Source organism: Anastrepha obliqua, chromosome 5, assembly GCF_027943255.1.
Source record: "Anastrepha obliqua isolate idAnaObli1 chromosome 5, idAnaObli1_1.0, whole genome shotgun sequence".
Taxonomy (NCBI): Eukaryota; Metazoa; Arthropoda; class Insecta; order Diptera; family Tephritidae; genus Anastrepha; species Anastrepha obliqua.
In genome coordinates, this window is record NC_072896.1 from 88,194,052 (window position 1) to 88,212,849 (window position 18,798).

The window sequence follows — 18,798 nt, forward strand, 5'->3', positions numbered from 1 at the left end:
GTTATGTTATGTTATGTTATGTTATGTTATGTTATGTTATGTTATGTTATGTTATGTTATGTTATGTTATGTTATGTTATGTTATGTTATGTTATGTTAATGTTAACTCATTCTCTATATCCATACAAAATATCTATCAAACAAATAAAATTAAAATTTTCTTTTGAAAAATGCAACCATTCAATTAGTATTTTCTTATGACGTTATCACGTTAAACTATCGTCAGTAAACCGACTTTACAGACAACCTCTTTTTAAGATATGTTCATGAGTACGTGTTGTGTGGCCTAGGCGAAGGCGGGAAAAGATTCGGTTTTTAAATCCGTGTATATTTGTTGGGTAGAGTGGAGGGTTTCCATTCTTATTAATATTGGAATAGTGTTCATGTTTGTAGTTTTTTAATGACGGCCGCTGTTTGTGTATTATGCATGTATTTATATGTCGTTTTATATCGAGTCTTTCTGTTTTTGGGCTGATTATAATTGGGGCATTGTTACTAGAATGCAGGGATGCTTTCTAACTTCGCTTAAATTTGCGCACTGAAACCTTCACTAAAACTTATACGATTTGTATAAACCATCAAAGCCACATTTTGGCAGCATATTTACGTGACTTTCGAGGCATTTAAGCATTTACATAGATGATTACTCTTTATGAGTTGTTGCTTTATCGAATCAGTATCAGACATAAAACTCTCTGCCATCCCACGGTGGAGAGAATAATAAGGTGACGCCGATCGTGGTACCGCTACTTTGCTGTGTGTGAGACGTCGCACTAGTGTAATTTATTCGTGTGTTGTTTGTGTAATTTCTTCTTCTTGCATTCTTTTTCGCATTTTCGTATCCCTCTCATGCAACTGCACAAATGTGAAGTCACGCAAGCTCTGATGGGCGGAATCTTGTTCATCCTGTCATTCTTGCTGCCATTCATATAAGTATAAAGCTAAATACACACCAGGCAACCGTTGAAGCAACGGTTGCAGCAACGTGTTGCCTTTGTTTACGAAACACGTTGCGACCGTTGCTTCAATCTCAGTATTGTGTGTAACTGTGGTGCAGGAAAGGTACAAGCGGAAGATACGTAAAATTAAATTTTTTAAATGATCGACGAAATGCGTAAAATTACTTCTCTTATTATAATTGACGAACTTTTGTACGAAAATGAGGAAGAAGAGATGCAACAAAAGAAGAGAAAAAAAAATCTGGTCCAAAAATTGGCTTTTAAAAAAATCGAATTTTCGAACGAGAGGCTGCTGAAAGAACTGAAGGAAAATGAGCCAGCGGACTATAAAAATTACATGAAGATGGACGAAGCCCTGTTTAGAAAATTGTTGGACTTCGTAAAGCCCAAAATAACGAAACAAGATACCATAATGAGAGAGGCAATATCAGCAGAAATTAGACTGGCAATAACTTTGCAGTATCTTGCAACGGGAAACGCTTTTGCGGACTTGAAATTTTTATCAATTTTATTGTATTCATTTTTTAATTGTTCGTATGCTTTTTTTCTAAAATTTTTATTTTTATATTTTTCACTACTTATATCCCACAGCTCTATCAAATTTTTATATTCGTTAATAAAATTAACATAATTTTCATTATTTTCAATTGCCATTTTTTCCTTTTTCACTTTATTTTACTCCGCACGAACCTTCTTCTTTGCTTGTGTTCAACGAACTGAACGAGTAAAAGCAGTAAACAATGATACACACGAGGCAACGGTTGCAGCAACCTATCCCAAAAATCAAATTTATTTGATATTTCAGGCAACGGTTGCAGCAACACGAAAATCATTTGGCAACACAGCTACACACGAGGCAACGGTTGCTTCAACATGGCCGAGTTGCTGCAACGGTTGCCTGGTGTGTATTTAGCTTAAAGGCTTGCAACGCTCCTGGAGAATGGTTTGTTTTTGATCAACCAAAATTATAAAATCTCACATTCCCTGAATATTTTTTGATTTCAGTTTTAATTTTTTAAAGAAACATTCAATGTATAAATTTTTCACAAATGTTGGCAGCAAAGCATTAACTTAAAATCTGCTTTTAGACCCTTAAAATAATGTTCGTCTCATTCAATATTTAAAACGTCAGTTTATAGGTAGAAATATTTTAAGTTTACTGTAATAAAGTTAAAATTTTTTTATTGTAAATTAGAAATTGAATCGATACTTTTAATAACTGCGTAATTACGGACCTATGTTTTTCTTTAAATATGGGGTAGTTAAATTTAAATACTCCATTTGCCTCAAACTAGCCGCTAAACCGCTGAAAGCTTCTTCAAATTCACAACCCGCCTTGAAAGCTCATTTTGCTCACACGCACACAAGCACAGAAAAATGTAAACAAACCCATATCCGTATATACGAATTCGCCCTAAAAAATGTAAACAAACACCAACACAACAATAACAATGTAAACAAAAGCAACAGGTTTCGACCATTTGATTGTAAACAAAACAGATGCTTCTTCACGTTCGCAGCTGATTGTCACTTCTGACAACAGAAAAGCAACAAAAATAAAAGAATTGTCAAATGTGACATTTGGCGAATGTAGCTAGCGGCCATTTTTATTTTCACTTGTACATATTGGAAAAATCGACCGATTGGCAAATAGTGTCAATATGAAAATTAGTGCAAAAATCGTGTAAAGTTATTCTGCATATTATTAATAAAAATAGCACTTCAAAATGTCTGGTTCGCAGCGCTCATTTGCGCAGAAATTGACGAAGTAAGCGATTTTCATAGCAATCGAAATGAAAGTGGTCTCGTCCTATGGGCGTTGTTTGTGGCAAAGTGGACTTTTTATTTACTTTCACTCCGGCTAAAAAAACCTTAATTTCTTTCTATTCGCAGACATAATTCAACCGAAGTGCGAAAAAATGTTGGAATTTGTCATTTGCAAACAAAGGCGGTGGACTCCGGCTCGATGTGTTCATCAACGGTGAGTTTAGTGCGTACTATAAAAAAAAGGGGAGAGGGGTAGTGTAGTGAAGCAGGCAGATTGTTAGTTGGGTGGGGCCTTTGTGGTTATTGGGAATGTCAGGTCACTCACCCCACGCAATAAAATTTACTTACATCCATATTTAGTATGTGATAATGGGGCTTTATAATTGCAAAAATAGCAAAGAAAATATTTATGAGCTATAAATGCGGGCACACAAAATACATAATAATAAAAATTCATTAAATATTATTCTCCGCACAGCTATCGCTTACCGAACCGGTGGAGCCATTGGATTATGAAGAATTTCTCACTCAACACATGAACATACTGAATCGGGATCCCTTGAAACATATTCTTGATTTTCCACCCACTGATGTGGCTGTCAAGATCATTCCGCGCAAAATACGTACGATTGAGCATATTGTACCAAAAGAAAGCATGTAAGTCGGTTTCATACAATCTTATGTGATAACATTTTAAAACTGAATATCCCACTTTCTCAGCTCCGAGCTGCCGCTGTATGTGCAAGAATGTGTCAACTGTTACACAAGGCCTTGGAAAGTAGTCGAATATGCACAGCGTCATTACTCTAGCTCTTGTTGTTCACGTGAGCGTATCGATCGTGGCACCATCAGTCCCTCCGCTTATCAGCAGGAGTTCGAAATCGACAAGGAATTCGCCTCGTTTGATGAAAATCTGACAGACAAAAGCGACAGTTGCACACCCAGCTCACGACAATCTATCGCCAGTCTGTCCTCAGTCAGCTCGTGCACTGATACCCTCACACCACGTGGCTCTTGGGCCAGCTTTGACTTGCGGCGCTCTGTGAATGATCCACTAATACCTAATTTGTTAGATGATGTACCGCCCGAACAAATTGATCAGACGAATGAGTCACGACGGCAAGAAGATCGGCAGGAAGCGCTATTCTCACTCTATCCAGAAGCTGATCCAGAGGATGTTATCGAGCGCCGTTTACCCGCTGAAATACCCATGGAACACTTGGGTCATCGTATACTCGTAAAATGTTTACAATTGCGCCTTGAGCTCGAGGTGGAGCCAATTTTCGCCACGATGGCGATCTATGATGCCAAAGAGCGCAAAAAAATATCGGAGAATTTCTACTTTGACATGAATTCGGATAATTTGAGGCGCATGCTGAGTACACATGTGCGTTGCGCAGACGCAAGCACACAGAGTCGTGCCGGCATTTTCGAGATCACATATCCGAGCAGTGACATTTTTCTAGTCATACGCTTAGAGAAAGTTTTACAGGGCGATATTAAAGATTCGGTAGAACCATATTTGAAAGATGATAAGGACAAGTATCGCGAGAAAGCCAAATCCAATGCCGCAGATTATTGCGAACGTTTGGGCAAATATCGTATGCCATTCGCTTGGACTGGTATTTATTTGAATAGCATATTTAATGGCGAGAATGTTGAAAATAAAGATGGTGCTGGTGTTAATGCGGAAAAAGACACCGGAACTGGTGGTAATTTAACGTCAGCGGTGAGCTCAAATAGTTTGGGTGAGTTTTTAGTTGAGATCCTAAGGGGTTGTGTAATAATTGACTGGTAAATTTTAGATCGCAAAGCATCTACAAGCAGTTTTGACCAGCTTCGCCGCAAAGCTAATGATATGAGTGGCACTCTTACACGTCGTGGCTCGCTGGAGCGGAAGGAAAAACGTAGGTCTTGGTCACTAGATGATTTCGCCAATGTTATTGAAACTTTCCGACCGATAACAATAACAGTATCGAGCTTCTTTAAACAAGTAAATGCATATGTGTGGTGTGAATTTTTAAAAGTATATTTTTTCTTTTCTTGCTTCTTTAGTGTTTTTTTTATTATTTGTTTTAAATCTTTTTTTTATTAATTTTTTTTCATGTTAAATTTTTTTTTTATTCATTTTAATTTTTTTTTCTTTTATTTTTTTTTCTTTCATTGTTTTTTAATTTTTTTTTTCATTACTTTTTTTCATTTTATTTAATAGTTTTTTCATGTTATTTTTTTTTTTTTTATTCATATTCTTTTTTTTTATTCATATTCTTTTTTTTCTTTTAGTTTTTTTTTATAATTTTTTTCTTTCATTTTTTTAAATTTTTTTTCCTTTTTTTTTGTGTGAATTTTAAAAAGTATATTTTCGTTCTTTTCCCTTAATTTTTTTCTTTTTATTTCGTTTCTTTTTTTTTCATTTTATTTCTCTTTAATTCGTTTTTATTCATTTCATTTTTTTATTGTTTTTTTTTCTTTCTTTTAATTTTTTTCTTTCATTTTTGTAAATTTTTTTTTATTAATTTTTTTCATTTTATTTTTTTTTTCATGTTAAATTTTTTTTATTCATATAAATTTTTTTTTTCTTTTATTTATTTTTTTCTTTTCTTTTAATTTTTTTCTTACATTTTTTATAATTTTTTTTTTCTTTATTTTTTTTTTTGTGTGAATTTAAAAAGTATATTTTCGATCTTTTCCTTTAATTTTTTTTCATTTTTTTTTTCATTTTTTTTTTTTTTTAATTTTTTTTTTTTTCATTTTTATATACATATTTATTTTTTCATTTTAAATTTTTTCTTTTTCTTTCTTTTTTGAATTTTTTTCTTTTAATTTTTTATTTTTTTTTTTTCATTTTCATTTTATTATAATTTTTTTTTCATTTTATTTATTTTTGTTTTTTTTTTTCATTTAATTTTTTTTTTTTGTATTTTTTATTTTATTTTATTTTGTTTTTTATTTTTTTTATTTTTTGTATATTTTATTTAATTTTTATTTTTTTTTATTTTTTTTATTTTTTGTTTTTTGTATTTTTTATTTTATTTTTTAGTTTTTTTCATTTTTTTCATCTCATTCTTCCGTTCTTTCTCCACTTCTATTTGCCATATTTCATTTCTCGCTCTCCACAGGAATCCGATAAAATGAAGGATGAAGATCTGTACAAGTTTCTAGCCGAGCTTAAACGTCCCAGCAATGCTATGAAAAAATACAAATGCATACCTGGGTCCATAAAACTTGAAATTTTGCCCTGTCCAGAGGAGGTAAAAAACGCATTAACACCCGAGCTAGCGAAAGTGGATCCGTATCCAGAAGACAAAACTCGACCGATTAAAGAAATACTCGAGTTTCCCTCCGCCGCCATCTATAATCCACACTACACATACCGCAACTTGCTCTTCGTCTCACCGAAAGAGTTGAACTTCTCCTCACGCGCCGGTTCAGCACGCAACATAGCCGTGCGCATACAACTAATGGCCGGCGAGACACAAATGGATGCAGTGAATGCGATTTTTGGCAAATCTTCTTGCCCGGAGTATGCAAGCGAAGCATTCACAGCAGTCAATTACCATAATAAATGTCCAACCTTCTACGACGAAATCAAAATTGCCTTACCGGCGAATATTAAACAAAACCATCATCTCTTCTTTACACTCTATCATGTTTCGTGTCAGAAAAAGCCACAAGAGATGCAACCATCTGTAGAAACGCCAGTGGGCTATACATGGCTGCCGCTACTTCAAGATGGCAAATTGAAGGTGGGCGAATTTCAGTTGCCGGTTATGGTGGAAACACCGCCTGAGAATTATTCATTTATACCGCCAAATGTACATTTGCCCGGCACGAAATGGTTGGATAATCATCGGTCAGTTTTCACAATCACAGTAGATGCGGTAACGGCAGTGCATACGTTGGATCCACACTTGGATGGGTAATAGCATGCGACTATTAGGGAAAATTTCCATTTCATGCATTTTTCAATTGCAGTTTCTTCCTCACTTGCGATTACTTGGATTCACGTAAAATACCGCCACGCATCGGTGAAGGTAACATGGAGAATGAAATGAAAAAATCCTTATTGGATATAGCAAGCGCTGAACGTGAACCATTGGTGAAGAATCTGCATTTAGTATTGGATAAATTAATAGAACTTTTAGTAACTACACACAAAATAGGTGGTCAACCGCTTTCATTGGGTTCGACCGTCTTCGAAATGCTTTGTATGGTGTCGGCGAATCTCTCGGTAAGTCAGTTGGAATTTATGAAAATTCAATTTTTTAACTTAGCAGCAGGAAATAACCGCCTAAAAGTACGTTCACATATGCAGTGATTAGCAATAAATCCCCCGACAGTCGGTTCTACGTTACGGAACCACCCGGATTTACTATGTATCGAGCCAAGGACTGTCACTCCAGCAGCACTCTCCGTATATTTTTTGCTGCTGCAACAACAAGAACATTCACATATGCAATAAATCCACAAAAATTATTCTACCCCTTCACATATGGCAGATTAGCTGCAAAATTGACAATCAGCTGTCAAGACTGTTTTGGTTTTTTTAATAGAAATTGGTTTGGTGGAATATTTTAGTGTTTTTTGTTTGTTTAAATATTATTAACGAAGTAAAAAAAGGGATAGAGAAACAATAGTTAATTTAATTTCGAGATTTGCTGCTAGTAATAGACAGTTGGAGGAAATCCGGAAACGACGTCGACTGAGGTTGGAAAAATTATGCGAAATCCTAATTATTTTTTTATTTTTTTTATTTTATAAAGGTTTACATAACAATAAAATTATTATACAAACTAAAAGTAGTGCAGCGCTAGCATCGGAGGCTTTCGGCTAGCAGGTTGATTATGGCTCGATTAAATCCGACGAAGTAGATCAGTATCTTTGAGATAGTTATATAATATAGATATGTTGGCTTCGGTTATGTTATTCCTTCAATTCCTATTTAAGTATAAAGCGTCCAGATTCGATATTACATTTTTTAATAAGCATTAACAGGCCAAAGCGTCTATGGGATAACGCTTTTTTCTGTAATATGGCTGCTTATTTTTGAATAACTTTTACTAAATAAATAAAAAAATGATTTTGAGTGATCGAAATATTTATTTTGAACTTTGCACGCTCCACTGCTTATCTGTTTGTCAAATTTACAAGAGTCAAATATGAATGAAGTGCCCGCCATTTGCAAAAATTATAAATCTTCCAGTGGGGTAATTAGTTCTGCGCCACTTTGTATATTTTGCAGGCAATGTTTTTAACACACTTTTATTAGGTCGGGTTGTATGTATGTATGTATGTATGTAACGGAATCTTTGAGCTTAATTTTCACTGGCTTCTAAACATCTGATCGACTTGAAATTTTGCACACCTATCAAGGACCGATGGCAACGCAATAATTTGATAAAAGTTTTCCATTATCCTTATTAGGATTGCCAGGATTAATATTTTCTTTTTTTTACCTGTGGGCAAAAAGTAAGGTGAATTTGGTTGTAAAATGAAACATCTTTTTTTATTCTTGCAAATCAGTTTCTCAGGCTCCCTCCACGAAATAAGTTCTTCATCCCGATTACTTCTTTATCACGGCCGATAACTGCATAGCTTTAGACTCACAGTCGATAAGAAAGGAATTAAATATAACACGAATATATCGAATCATTTATTCACTGACTGCAATGATAACAATAATTTTCGTTCATAATAAACAAAAAATAGTTTAAAGAAACTAAAAAACACGCTTTTTTGCTAATCGAACTAAAAAGTAGAAAATAAAAAATAGTTTAAAAAAACTAAAAAACACGCTTTTATTGCTAATCAAACTAAAAAGTAGAAAATAAGTTTTAATGACAAAGAGACCTATAATGAAGTAATAGCAAATCGAAGGATCAGTCATAGTCAACTACCTCAGAACAGAATTATAACAAAAATTAAGATACAAATAGAGTAACTCAAATTAGAGTTAAAAGCGTGGGATGCATTTTGCTTCACTTTCATAACCCTCTGTACATAGGTAGTTGCCAATAGAATGATTGTAATATTTACTATATCAAGCATCCCACGCTTTTAACTCTAATTTGAATTACTCTATTTGTATCTTAATTTTTGTTATAATTCTGTTCTGAGGTAGTTGACTATGACTGATCCTTCGATTTGCTATTACTTCATTATAGGTCTCTTTGTCATTAAAATTTATTTTCTACTTTTTAGTTCGATTACCAATAAAAGCGTGTTTTTTAGTTTTTTTAAACTATTTTTTATTTTTATATTTGTTAAGAACTTGATTCTGTAAGTTATTATTACGTAGTAGTTATTAGTTTTTTTTTTTTAGGTTTGTGCATTTAAAAATTATGCAGTAATTTATTGTATTCACTCTCAAAGAGAAAAATATCAAAAAAACTACATGAACGGAGAACCCATAGTGAAAAGATTTTTAATCTATCATCCTTGCGCAAAACTAATAACATTTTTCAAGTTTTACGAACAGCAGTTTAAATCGTTGAAGGGAAAAATCACAAAAAGTCTAAATTTTTTCAGTTCCGCTACTTCGTATTAATTTAAAAACAAAAAAAAAAGCAAATAAAATGCACACTAACGAGCTTAGCATCACAAGATTTTATTTTGTCCACAATAATCTGTTCCATTTCATCGTCGTTGTCAGATGGAGAACATTCCATTAGCAATTGTATTGTTGTGGCAATCACAGCTTTCTTCATATTTTCCTTTGCTTCCTATAGCAAATTAGTTAACAACCAAGAAGTGCAAGCATAAAACACAAAAAATATCTTCAATGCTTTCGATTTGGAAACTGCAGCAACGGTTGCTGGAGGCTGTGGTTCAGAAGTGCATACCTCTCTATCATTGGCCGATTCCTATTTAATATATGACTTCAAATAAACTTTATAAATTTGATCTAAAATATGTTTACTTACATTCTCCATTTTAATCACAATTTTTATTTTTATTTTACAAATTTATTATTTTACAGAATTTTAACTCAACTCGCAAATTTTAATTCGTGTTTATTTTTACTTTGCAATCAGCCGTTTTTCTCACTTGGCAATTCTTACAAATAAAAATGCTTCCCGTAAAAACTTACAACTCTCCCTTAAAATGAAGTGCCATTTTTCTCTCTTACTTTCCCCTACTTTGCAAGTTTATTGAATTCATGGACACAAAAACTTGATAATTTGTAACAACAACAAACTTGATCATTTGTTAGAAACTATTTGCTTCATGAACAGACCTAATATCTATGTTTTTTTTAATAACTTAAATAATCGCTCTTTTTTTGGCTGAATACAAATCTCTCAATTATTTTCTCAATTTGAATTATTATTATTTTTAAATTATTTTTTTATTTTTATTTTTTTATTATTATATTTTTATGTTTGTTATTATCTCTAACCAAACTAATTATTAAAGGGGGAAAATCATCCAGACAGCGAGTTTTTCAATAATTTTTTGCGAAAAACTGAAAGTACTTATTATCTTAAAATAAATTACATTTGTTTTTGTTTTTTATTTAAACAAATTTTTTTGTAAATTCATTTAAGCATGAATATTAACATGCTTAAATGAATATATTGTACAAAAAAAAAATTTTTAATTAAAAAACAAAAACAAAACGGCGACGCTACAGCTGCTCAAACCAGACTCCTTTAATTTGCGCCGTGTAATGTACAGCCTCTTGTAATCAACTGAAATTAACTAGACAAAAATGTTTCATTAAAATATTTATTTTATTTGAAAAAAAAAATTTTTAAATATGAAGTGAAAAAGGAAAAAATACACTTTTTTAATAAACAAAATTATCAAAACAATAATTAATATATAATTTGAAGTGCATACAAAGGTCAATATGTTAAAGCATATCCCTGTAAAATTTTAAATTCATATCTTGATTAATTTTTGAGTTATATTTAACAGCGCGGAAAAAAACGTATTTTGAGAAATTAAATTCGATTAAAATTTTTGGTTTAGGCGTCCGCCGTAGCCGCATGAGTTGGTGCGTGACTACCATTCGGAATTCACAGAGAGAACGTAGGTTCGAATCTCGGTGAAACACCAAAATTAAGAAAAACATTTTTCTAATAGCGGTCGCCTCTCGGCAGGCTATGGCAAACTTCCGAGTGTATTTCTGCCATGAAAAAGCTCCTCATAAAAATATCTGCCGTTCGGAGTCGGCTTGAAACTGTAGGCCCCTCCATTTGTGGAACAACATCAAGACGCACGCCACAAATAGGAGAGGAGCTCGGCCAAGATTATTGCAATTGTGACTTTGTATTTGTTTAAATAATATGACCCTTTTTATGTTTATCCTTTTTTCCACATTTTCCACTACATTAACAACTGACATTCAAACTCTAAGCTATTCTAAATATATATATTTTTTTAGATACTGAACGATGACTTGGTAGTGGATCAGTACGGCCGCCAGGCTCTGCTTTCCACATACGTGCAGTTCCAATGTCGTATACCACATCCGTTTGGCGGGAAAAAACGTATCACCTACAGTCGCAGCAATGCCGAAGAAATGACAGCCAATTCTGCTGACACTTACAGCCTGTATGAAAATGTCGCCATTGGAAGAAGCCTGGATCGCAAAGGTGCAAGCACAGTTGCTTAAGTGAAACTAATTTTTAACACTTTTTTTTTCTTTTAGAGCATACCTTCGATTTGTCACCCACATTCGGTAGTCGCGACGGTCAAATACGTTTACTTCACGAAGAATTGGCGCTACACTGGGTTGTGGCCAGCGGCAAAGCAACTGAACTCGCCATGTCCAATTCATGGTTTCTCTTCGAGCTGATTGTCAAATCAATGATTGAACATTTGGATTACAGCTGTGCATTGGCCGCACCGCGCAAGCAACGCTTCCCGCATCAATTCACCGACGATATTTCTACGCTGGTGCATTTGGTAACCACCAAAGTGGTGGGTTATCACAGCGAAGAACCAAAATTGGCACAGTCGCTGAACGCTAGCTTGGGCTTTTTCATATTCGATCTCTTCAGCATTATGGATCGTGGTTTTGTATTCGGTCTGATCAAAACCTATTATAAAGTATTAATTTCGAAGAATGCCTCCATACCGGATTTGATGAATTATAAAATCGACTTTTTACGTATCGTATGCAGTCATGAGCATTTCGTGGCTATGAATTTGCCTTTTGGCACGCCTTACACGACTATTTCCGCGCCGTGTAGTCCAACACCCAGTACTACGTCCAGCAATAGTCAAACTTCTTATGTGAGTTATTGGTGGAAATGTACAATAATGTGAGAATTTCAATGTAGATTTTTCTAGAGCTCCATGGAGCGCGCTTTGCATGCAGATTTGAGTGCTGACTTCCGTCAGCAACATTTCCTTGTTGGTTTGGTATTAAGCGACTTGGCGACAGTGCTGGAAGTGCCGTATGTAGTAAATCAATTCAAATATACAGTACAATCGTGATAGTCCGACATTTCTTAATCCGACACGTTCGGTAATCCGACAACCTCATAACGTCTATGGATGCAATTGGCATTATTTTATTTTGATCAGTCGTAGCAGAGCAGCAGAGGGGGATTGTGTTTTGTTTCCCGGTCACAACGTATTTGTCATTAAATTTGAACGACGCCAGTTCTCTCGCGATTTCTGACGGTGTTGATTGATTTTTTTCTGTCTTTTCGTGTCATTAAATGGAACCTTCGCTAGTCCGGGATATTTGATAATCCGACAACGAGTCGGTCCCGTATGTGTCGGACTATCACGATTGGACTGTATAACAAAAATAATGCTTATCATTTCGTATTTTTCTCATTAACACACCTTTGCATTTCCAGCAATCCCCAATTGCACGGCAAGGCCATTCGTTGTATACGTAATCTAATGACCTCGCACGATTTGGATCCACGCTATAGCGAAGTAGAGGCACGCGCTCGTGTTGCTTCACTCTACCTCCCTTTGTTGGGTGTGGTTATGGACGTTATACCGCAACTGCATCAATATCTCACTGACACACACGATCGGCTGCAAAGCATTGGTTTCCTCGAAGATTACCAAGGCCCACACCAGAGTATTTCCACTTCAACGATGAACCCAGATTTTGCCTATGCTAACTCTGGCAATCGCACCTACAATTATCTCAACGACCAGATAAAGAATAAGTCGCAATTGAGCAGCGAGAACACGCGCCATTTGCTAGCCTGCTGCATTTGGGTTTTGAAAAATCTTGAACGCAGCGTCTTATATCGTTGGTTGCTCGGCCTGAGTCCACATCGCGTGCATCAAATGTTGCAGCTCCTGAACACTTGCATACCTTGTTTCGAATACAAGGGCCAAAAGCGTTTGCCATCGCTCAAGCGCAATACACAAAGTTTCCGCAAGCCAACAGATCTGAAGGAAAAACTCGAAGAATGTATACGTGGCACAAATTCAGCGCGTTATGATTTAATCAATAGACGTAAAGATCGCAATTCGACAGAAAAGTTTCGTTGGCGCAAAGATCAAATGCCCTATCGTTCGCAACTCTACGATAATGCCACCAAAGCGGATCCCGAGCTAGAGCTAAACCACTTTATTGAGGGCTCACTGGCTACAGAAATTTCGTTAGTTATTTTAGATGCTTTGGAAATCGTAGTGCAAGTTGCCACTAACTCGGAAATGCATCACAATCTGTTGGGCACTGTTTTGAAAGTGCTGCTCCATGCGTTGTCACGCAATCAAAGCACCTTATCGCTGCAAAATCAATTCGCCTCACAACGTTCGCTGATTTTTAAATTCCCCAATTTGCTATTCGACGAAGAAACGGACATCTGTGCTGATCTGTGCCTGTTGCTGTTAAAGCATTGTGGCTCTTTGCTACCGGCCATACGTTCGCAGGCATCGGCATCGCTGTATCTGCTCATGCGACAAAATTTTGAGATCGGAAATGTAAGCGCAAAACAGCGCACAAATCTGCTGGAATTGACAATTAAAATCATTTTAAAAATGTATCTAAATTATGGAATATAATATTTCTTATCTCTTCTAGAATTTTGCGCGCGTTAAAATGCAAGTGACCATGTCACTCAGCTCCCTAGTAGGCACCAGCTCTGCGTTCAGCGAGCAGTCTTTGCGACGCGCTCTCAAAACGGTGCTGGTTTACGCCGAGTCGGATCAGGACCTGCAAGAAACTTCATTCCCTGAGCAAGTGCAAGATTTGCTCTTCAATTTGCATATGATACTCTCCGATACTGTTAAAATGAAGGAATACCAAGAAGATCCGGAAATGTTACTCGATCTCATGCATCGCATAGCCAAAGGCTATCAAAATAATCCCGATTTACGTCTTACCTGGTTGGAAAATATGGCTAAAAAGCATCGTGAACGCGCCAATCACACCGAAGCGGCTATGTGTTATGTGCATTCAGCCGCTCTGGTTGCCGAATATCTGAGCATGTTAGAGTCGCAACAACATTTACCAGTAGGCGCTGTTAGCTTTCAACGCGTCACACCCAATGCGCTGATGGAATCAGCCGTATCGGATGATGTGCTAAGTCCCGGCGAAGATGGTATTTGCTTGGGTAATCATTTTACTGAAAGTGGTTTGAAAGTGTTGTTGGAAGAGGCATCCAATTCATTTCAAATTGCTGGAATGTACGAAGCTATGAATGAGGTTTACAAAATACTTACGCCGATTTGTGAAGCGAATCGTGACTTTCAGAAGCTGGGCAAAATACATGGCAAGCTGCAAGAAGCCTTCAATCGCATTGCACAGCTGCAGGGTAAGCGGGTGTTTGGTACATATTTCCGCGTAGGGTTCTATGGCACAAAGTTCGGTGATTTGGATCAGCAGGAATTCATCTACAAGGAGCCAACACTAACTAAGTTGCCGGAGATTTTTAGTCGTCTGCAGGTAAGTTGCCTGGTGAAAGAAAATGTACGCCGCTGAAATTGTGAATGGTGTTAATTATGCCGATACTGTAACAGCTAACTACGTGCAATTTTGGTTTAGTCGTTTTCGTTCAGGCATTTTTTATGTTAAAGAAAATGTCGATAAAATCACAGAAATAATCAACGTTGACCGGCATGTTAGTAGTCGTAGCATCGCGCACGAGCTAAAGATCGGTCATAAAACAGTTTTAAACAATTTGCAAAAGAAATTTACGCAAAAGTAATGGATTTCTTTCCCCCCAAACTAATATATGCCAGTATCGCCCGACCAATAACAATTCTTACTTTAAGTAGGAGGTTTCATCCAATTTCAATTGCACTATACTTAGTCCTGCCATAAGTTCTGTTACAAGTTAAATCTGTTATAGGCATGAAATTATAATACTTTTTCAATGAAGTTAGTTCGAAATGGTCACCATCTGGTTTTACACAAGCCTTCAAACGATTAGGCCATTCAGCTATTGCAGCACGCACGGTTTCCATGGATATTGACGTCGTTGCTCGAACCAAAGATTGCTTGAGAGTGTCCAAATTTCTGTGAGGTCTTCGATAGGCAATGTTCCGCAATTCTAACCACAAACTGTAATCCAATGGATTCAGATCTGGACTTCCAAACTGCCAATCTTCTGTGGATGTGAACCAAGGAACATTGTTTTTTAACCACTACTAGGTTGTTTTTGTCGTTTGGGCTTGAGCGGAATCTTGCTGGAAGATCCAACGCTCTCCATTAAAGAGAGTACTACTTTACCACGCCTTCTAAGATATTCTCCTGGTACACTTTTGCCCCGACCTTAACACCTTTTTCGCAGAAATGAAGAGATGTAACGCCTTTACAAGACACTCCCAACCAAACCATTACGGAGGCTAGATGTTGGTCACGCTGTACCTTTGTGAAAAAAATATTTTCAAGGCCGTGCCACCGAAAAAGCCGTATGCATCTGTCAAGTCTAATTTTCTTCAAGCGCGTTGTCAAAAGATGTCCAGTTGAGCGACGGAAGGATTTCATATGGAGATCATCTCTAATCAGTTTTGACATGGATCTGGACACGATTCTCTACTTTCTAAGGGGACTTCTGCGAATTCTTTCTCGAGGCTGCACTGGTTCGAACCACGCGAGAACAACCACTTCTTTCTCTGGCTGTCATTTAGGACGATTTTCCTTAAATTCTCACTCCATTGTTAACAAGCGAAATTTTCGACGAAACTGAGTATAAGTTTTGAGTAGACAATTCACACGAACAAAAGCAAAAATAACGGAAGTTTTTTCTGCTAATTTTTTGCCGCCATATACATTGAAAAATGTGTCACAGAATTTATGGCAAGACCAAGTACAATTTTAATCAGAATTAACTGCGCCTGTAATCCTGATTAACACCTCCGTCTGGCTAGGCTATTAGACTACCCCGATGATTAGCAAACATTTCTCGTGCATTGTTGTAAGTAAGCGTTACCATTTAATGAAACATATTCACCTCCTATTTTAGAACTTCTATGCCGATCGATTTGGACCCGACTCGGTGCACATTATTAAAGACTCGAACTCGGTGGATGTGAACTCATTAGATCCCGAAAAGGCCTACATACAGATAACCTACGTCGAGCCCTACTTCGAAACCTATGAGCTGAGGCATCGGGAAACCTATTTCGAGCGCAATTTCAATATAAGTGAGTTTAAATTTTCTAATATAAAATAGATTCTTAACTTATTTTCTCTCTCTGTCTTTTTCTATCCTCTCACTCTCTGTATAGAACGCTTCATATTCGCCACACCATTTACCAAATCCGGCAAAGCGCACGGTGATCTACATGAGCAATGCAAACGCAAAACCATACTCACCACAGCCAATCATTTTCCGTATGTGAAGACACGCATACAAGTGATCGCACGTCAGCAAATCATACTGGAACCCATCGAAGTGGCTATCGAGGATATACAAAAGAAAACGGCTGAACTGGCAGCAGCTACCAATCAAGAGCCCGCTGATCCGAAAATACTGCAAATGGTTTTGCAGGGTTGTATTGGCACCACAGTGAATCAGGGCCCGATGGAAATGGCCACCGTTTTTCTAGCCAATCTCTCCGATGGCGTAACGGTGCCAACGAAACATCAAAATAAATTGCGACTCTGTTTCCGTGAATTCTCCAAACGTTGTGCTGATGCATTGAAGAAAAATCGTAATTTGATATCGAGTGATCAAAAGGATTATCAGCGTGAATTGGAGCGGAATCATGAGCGTTTCGTGGAGCGTTTAACGCCGTTCATTACCTTGACGGCGGCACAAGCGCAAGGTGTTGTAAAGTAAGGCTCGTAATTATTTGTTGCACTTACCCCTGTTTCGTACCCCTCCCCTCCCCTTTGGTTTTTACCGTTTATACATGTGTAGGATGTAGTAGACAAAAACAACACCTTAGTATCTTTGTACTTTTCTTGATTGATTTTCATATTTGTATATATGTATGTTTTTCTCTTTTTCTCTATTTTTATTTGTAGAGCAAATGCTTACCACAACAAAAGCACACCTTTAAAATGGTAATGTCCCCATTAGTTGGATAAGGCGAAAGTTGTTATCGACACACACACATATATTATATTTAAATTTATTATTGCACTTAATACGAATTTGCATTTCGAATTCTCAAATCATCTAACAACTTTTTTCTACCTTCCTCCCACCGCCCTTACATGTCTGTGCCTATGGATGATACTCGAATATTATTTTAGCGTTTCGGACTATTTTAAATAAATAATATTTTGCTATGTGGATGCACACTTAGATCGAATTAAGTATTAGTATGTGTTAATATCAAGTTTTACTTTTGAATACGTTTTTTTTTTTTTTTTTTAATCAATCACAAAGGTGAAGTTTATAAATAATTACTTATGCTGGTGTGAAAGACGGTCACCCTGTCACTGGAAAATTGGTTTGAGTGGCGCTCATTTTGTTTATTCATTATTTCTTTAGTTTTTCCGTTAAAGGCACTTTTTTTATTATTTGTTTGACTTTCGATACCAAAAACCTTTAATTTAGACTTTTTTTACCTTATAACTTTTTTCATCATTTCTGCATTGTGTATTAGTTTGTAGGTGTATTTGTAGTAATTAAACGCAATTTATACACATCAATGAAAGTATAAAAATCGTAATAAAATCATACATAATTACATTTCATGTAGTAATATTTATTGATAGGTTTATACTTTTATACGAAAGTTCAAGAAAGTGAGAATAAACCACATAAATACACAATAGTCATAAATATGCGAAAATATAAAAATAAATGTTAATAAAATACGAATCTTTCATTCTCATGTATTTGAAAACAATTAAACTGAGTTACTTGAAACTTTATATGGGCTAATTGCGCTTAGAAAATTGGTTGATGTAAATACGTTTTAGGTATTAAGAACTCCGTAAACAATGGCAATTTTAAAGTGCTTTGATCTTGGGAATTAGGGAAGCTCGAATGTTTCTTTGGTGAACCAACTTGATGATGGATTTTTTTTTTTTTTTTTAATTTTCATAAAAAAAGAAATCTACTTAGTCTTGTCATAAATTCTGTGACAACTTGTACAATGCATACGGCGAGAACGCTTTTAGACGACATAGACATAGCGCAGCGAACAAAGATCCAGCGGCTACGCTGAAAGTATTCGATGCGCTACCAGCTGGTGGTAGCAGAGGAAGAGGAAGGCCTCCTCTGCGTTGGAAAGATCAGGTGGAGAATGACTTGACTTCACTTGGTGTGTCCAACTGGTGCCGGTTAGCACGAGAAAGAGACGACTGGCGCCCTTTGCTAAACTCCGATAAAATCGCGTAAACTGTTATCGCGCCAATTAAGAAGAAGATACGACGAAAGCAAATTCGCAAAAAAAGTTTCCGTTACTTTTGCTTTTGTTCGTGTGCGTTTTCTACTCATAAATTATACTCAATTTCGCTTGTTAACAATGGAGTGGGGAGCTAAGGAAAGTCGCATCGCAAGTGAGATTTACGAATTGCTGAAAAAACTTAATATTTCGAGAATCTGTATTTACCGCACGAGCAATCGTTTTTCCCAAAAGTCCGAAGTGACAGACAACAAGAGAAGTGGTCGTTCTCGCGTGGTTCGAACCAGTGCAGCCATAAAAGCTGTTCGAGCAAGAATTCGCAGAAGTCCCCTTAGAA

The 18,798-nt window shown here is 36.1% G+C and overlaps 1 protein-coding gene across 1 annotated transcript; it reads left to right on the top strand.

The window, feature by feature from the left end:
• The first annotated feature begins 2,563 nt into the window (after nt 1–2,563).
• On the top strand, nt 2,564–17,895 carry LOC129249475 (dedicator of cytokinesis protein 6). The gene is made up of 16 exons (XM_054889319.1): nt 2,564–2,727; nt 2,853–2,940; nt 3,205–3,383; nt 3,447–4,474; nt 4,532–4,719; nt 5,846–6,645; nt 6,702–6,957; nt 11,116–11,326; nt 11,383–11,969; nt 12,027–12,133; nt 12,545–13,634; nt 13,735–14,598; nt 16,121–16,301; nt 16,386–16,935; nt 17,128–17,166; nt 17,359–17,895. Exons 1-16 carry the CDS (start codon nt 2,687–2,689, stop codon nt 17,378–17,380), a joined length of 6,231 nt encoding a protein of 2,076 aa, XP_054745294.1. The 5' UTR covers nt 2,564–2,686; the 3' UTR covers nt 17,381–17,895.
• The last annotated feature ends 903 nt before the right edge of the window (nt 17,896–18,798 follow it).

Bases quoted from the DNA above. Each gene is read 5' to 3' on its own strand.
- LOC129249475 (XM_054889319.1), top strand. From the start codon at position 2,687: ATGTCTGGTTCGCAGCGCTCATTTGCGCAGAAATTGACGAA. The intron at 2,941-3,204 runs GTGAGTTTAGTG...TTCTCCGCACAG, and splicing joins GCTCGATGTGTTCATCAACG to CTATCGCTTACCGAACCGGT. The intron at 6,646-6,701 runs GTAATAGCATGC...TTTCAATTGCAG, and splicing joins TTGGATCCACACTTGGATGG to TTTCTTCCTCACTTGCGATT.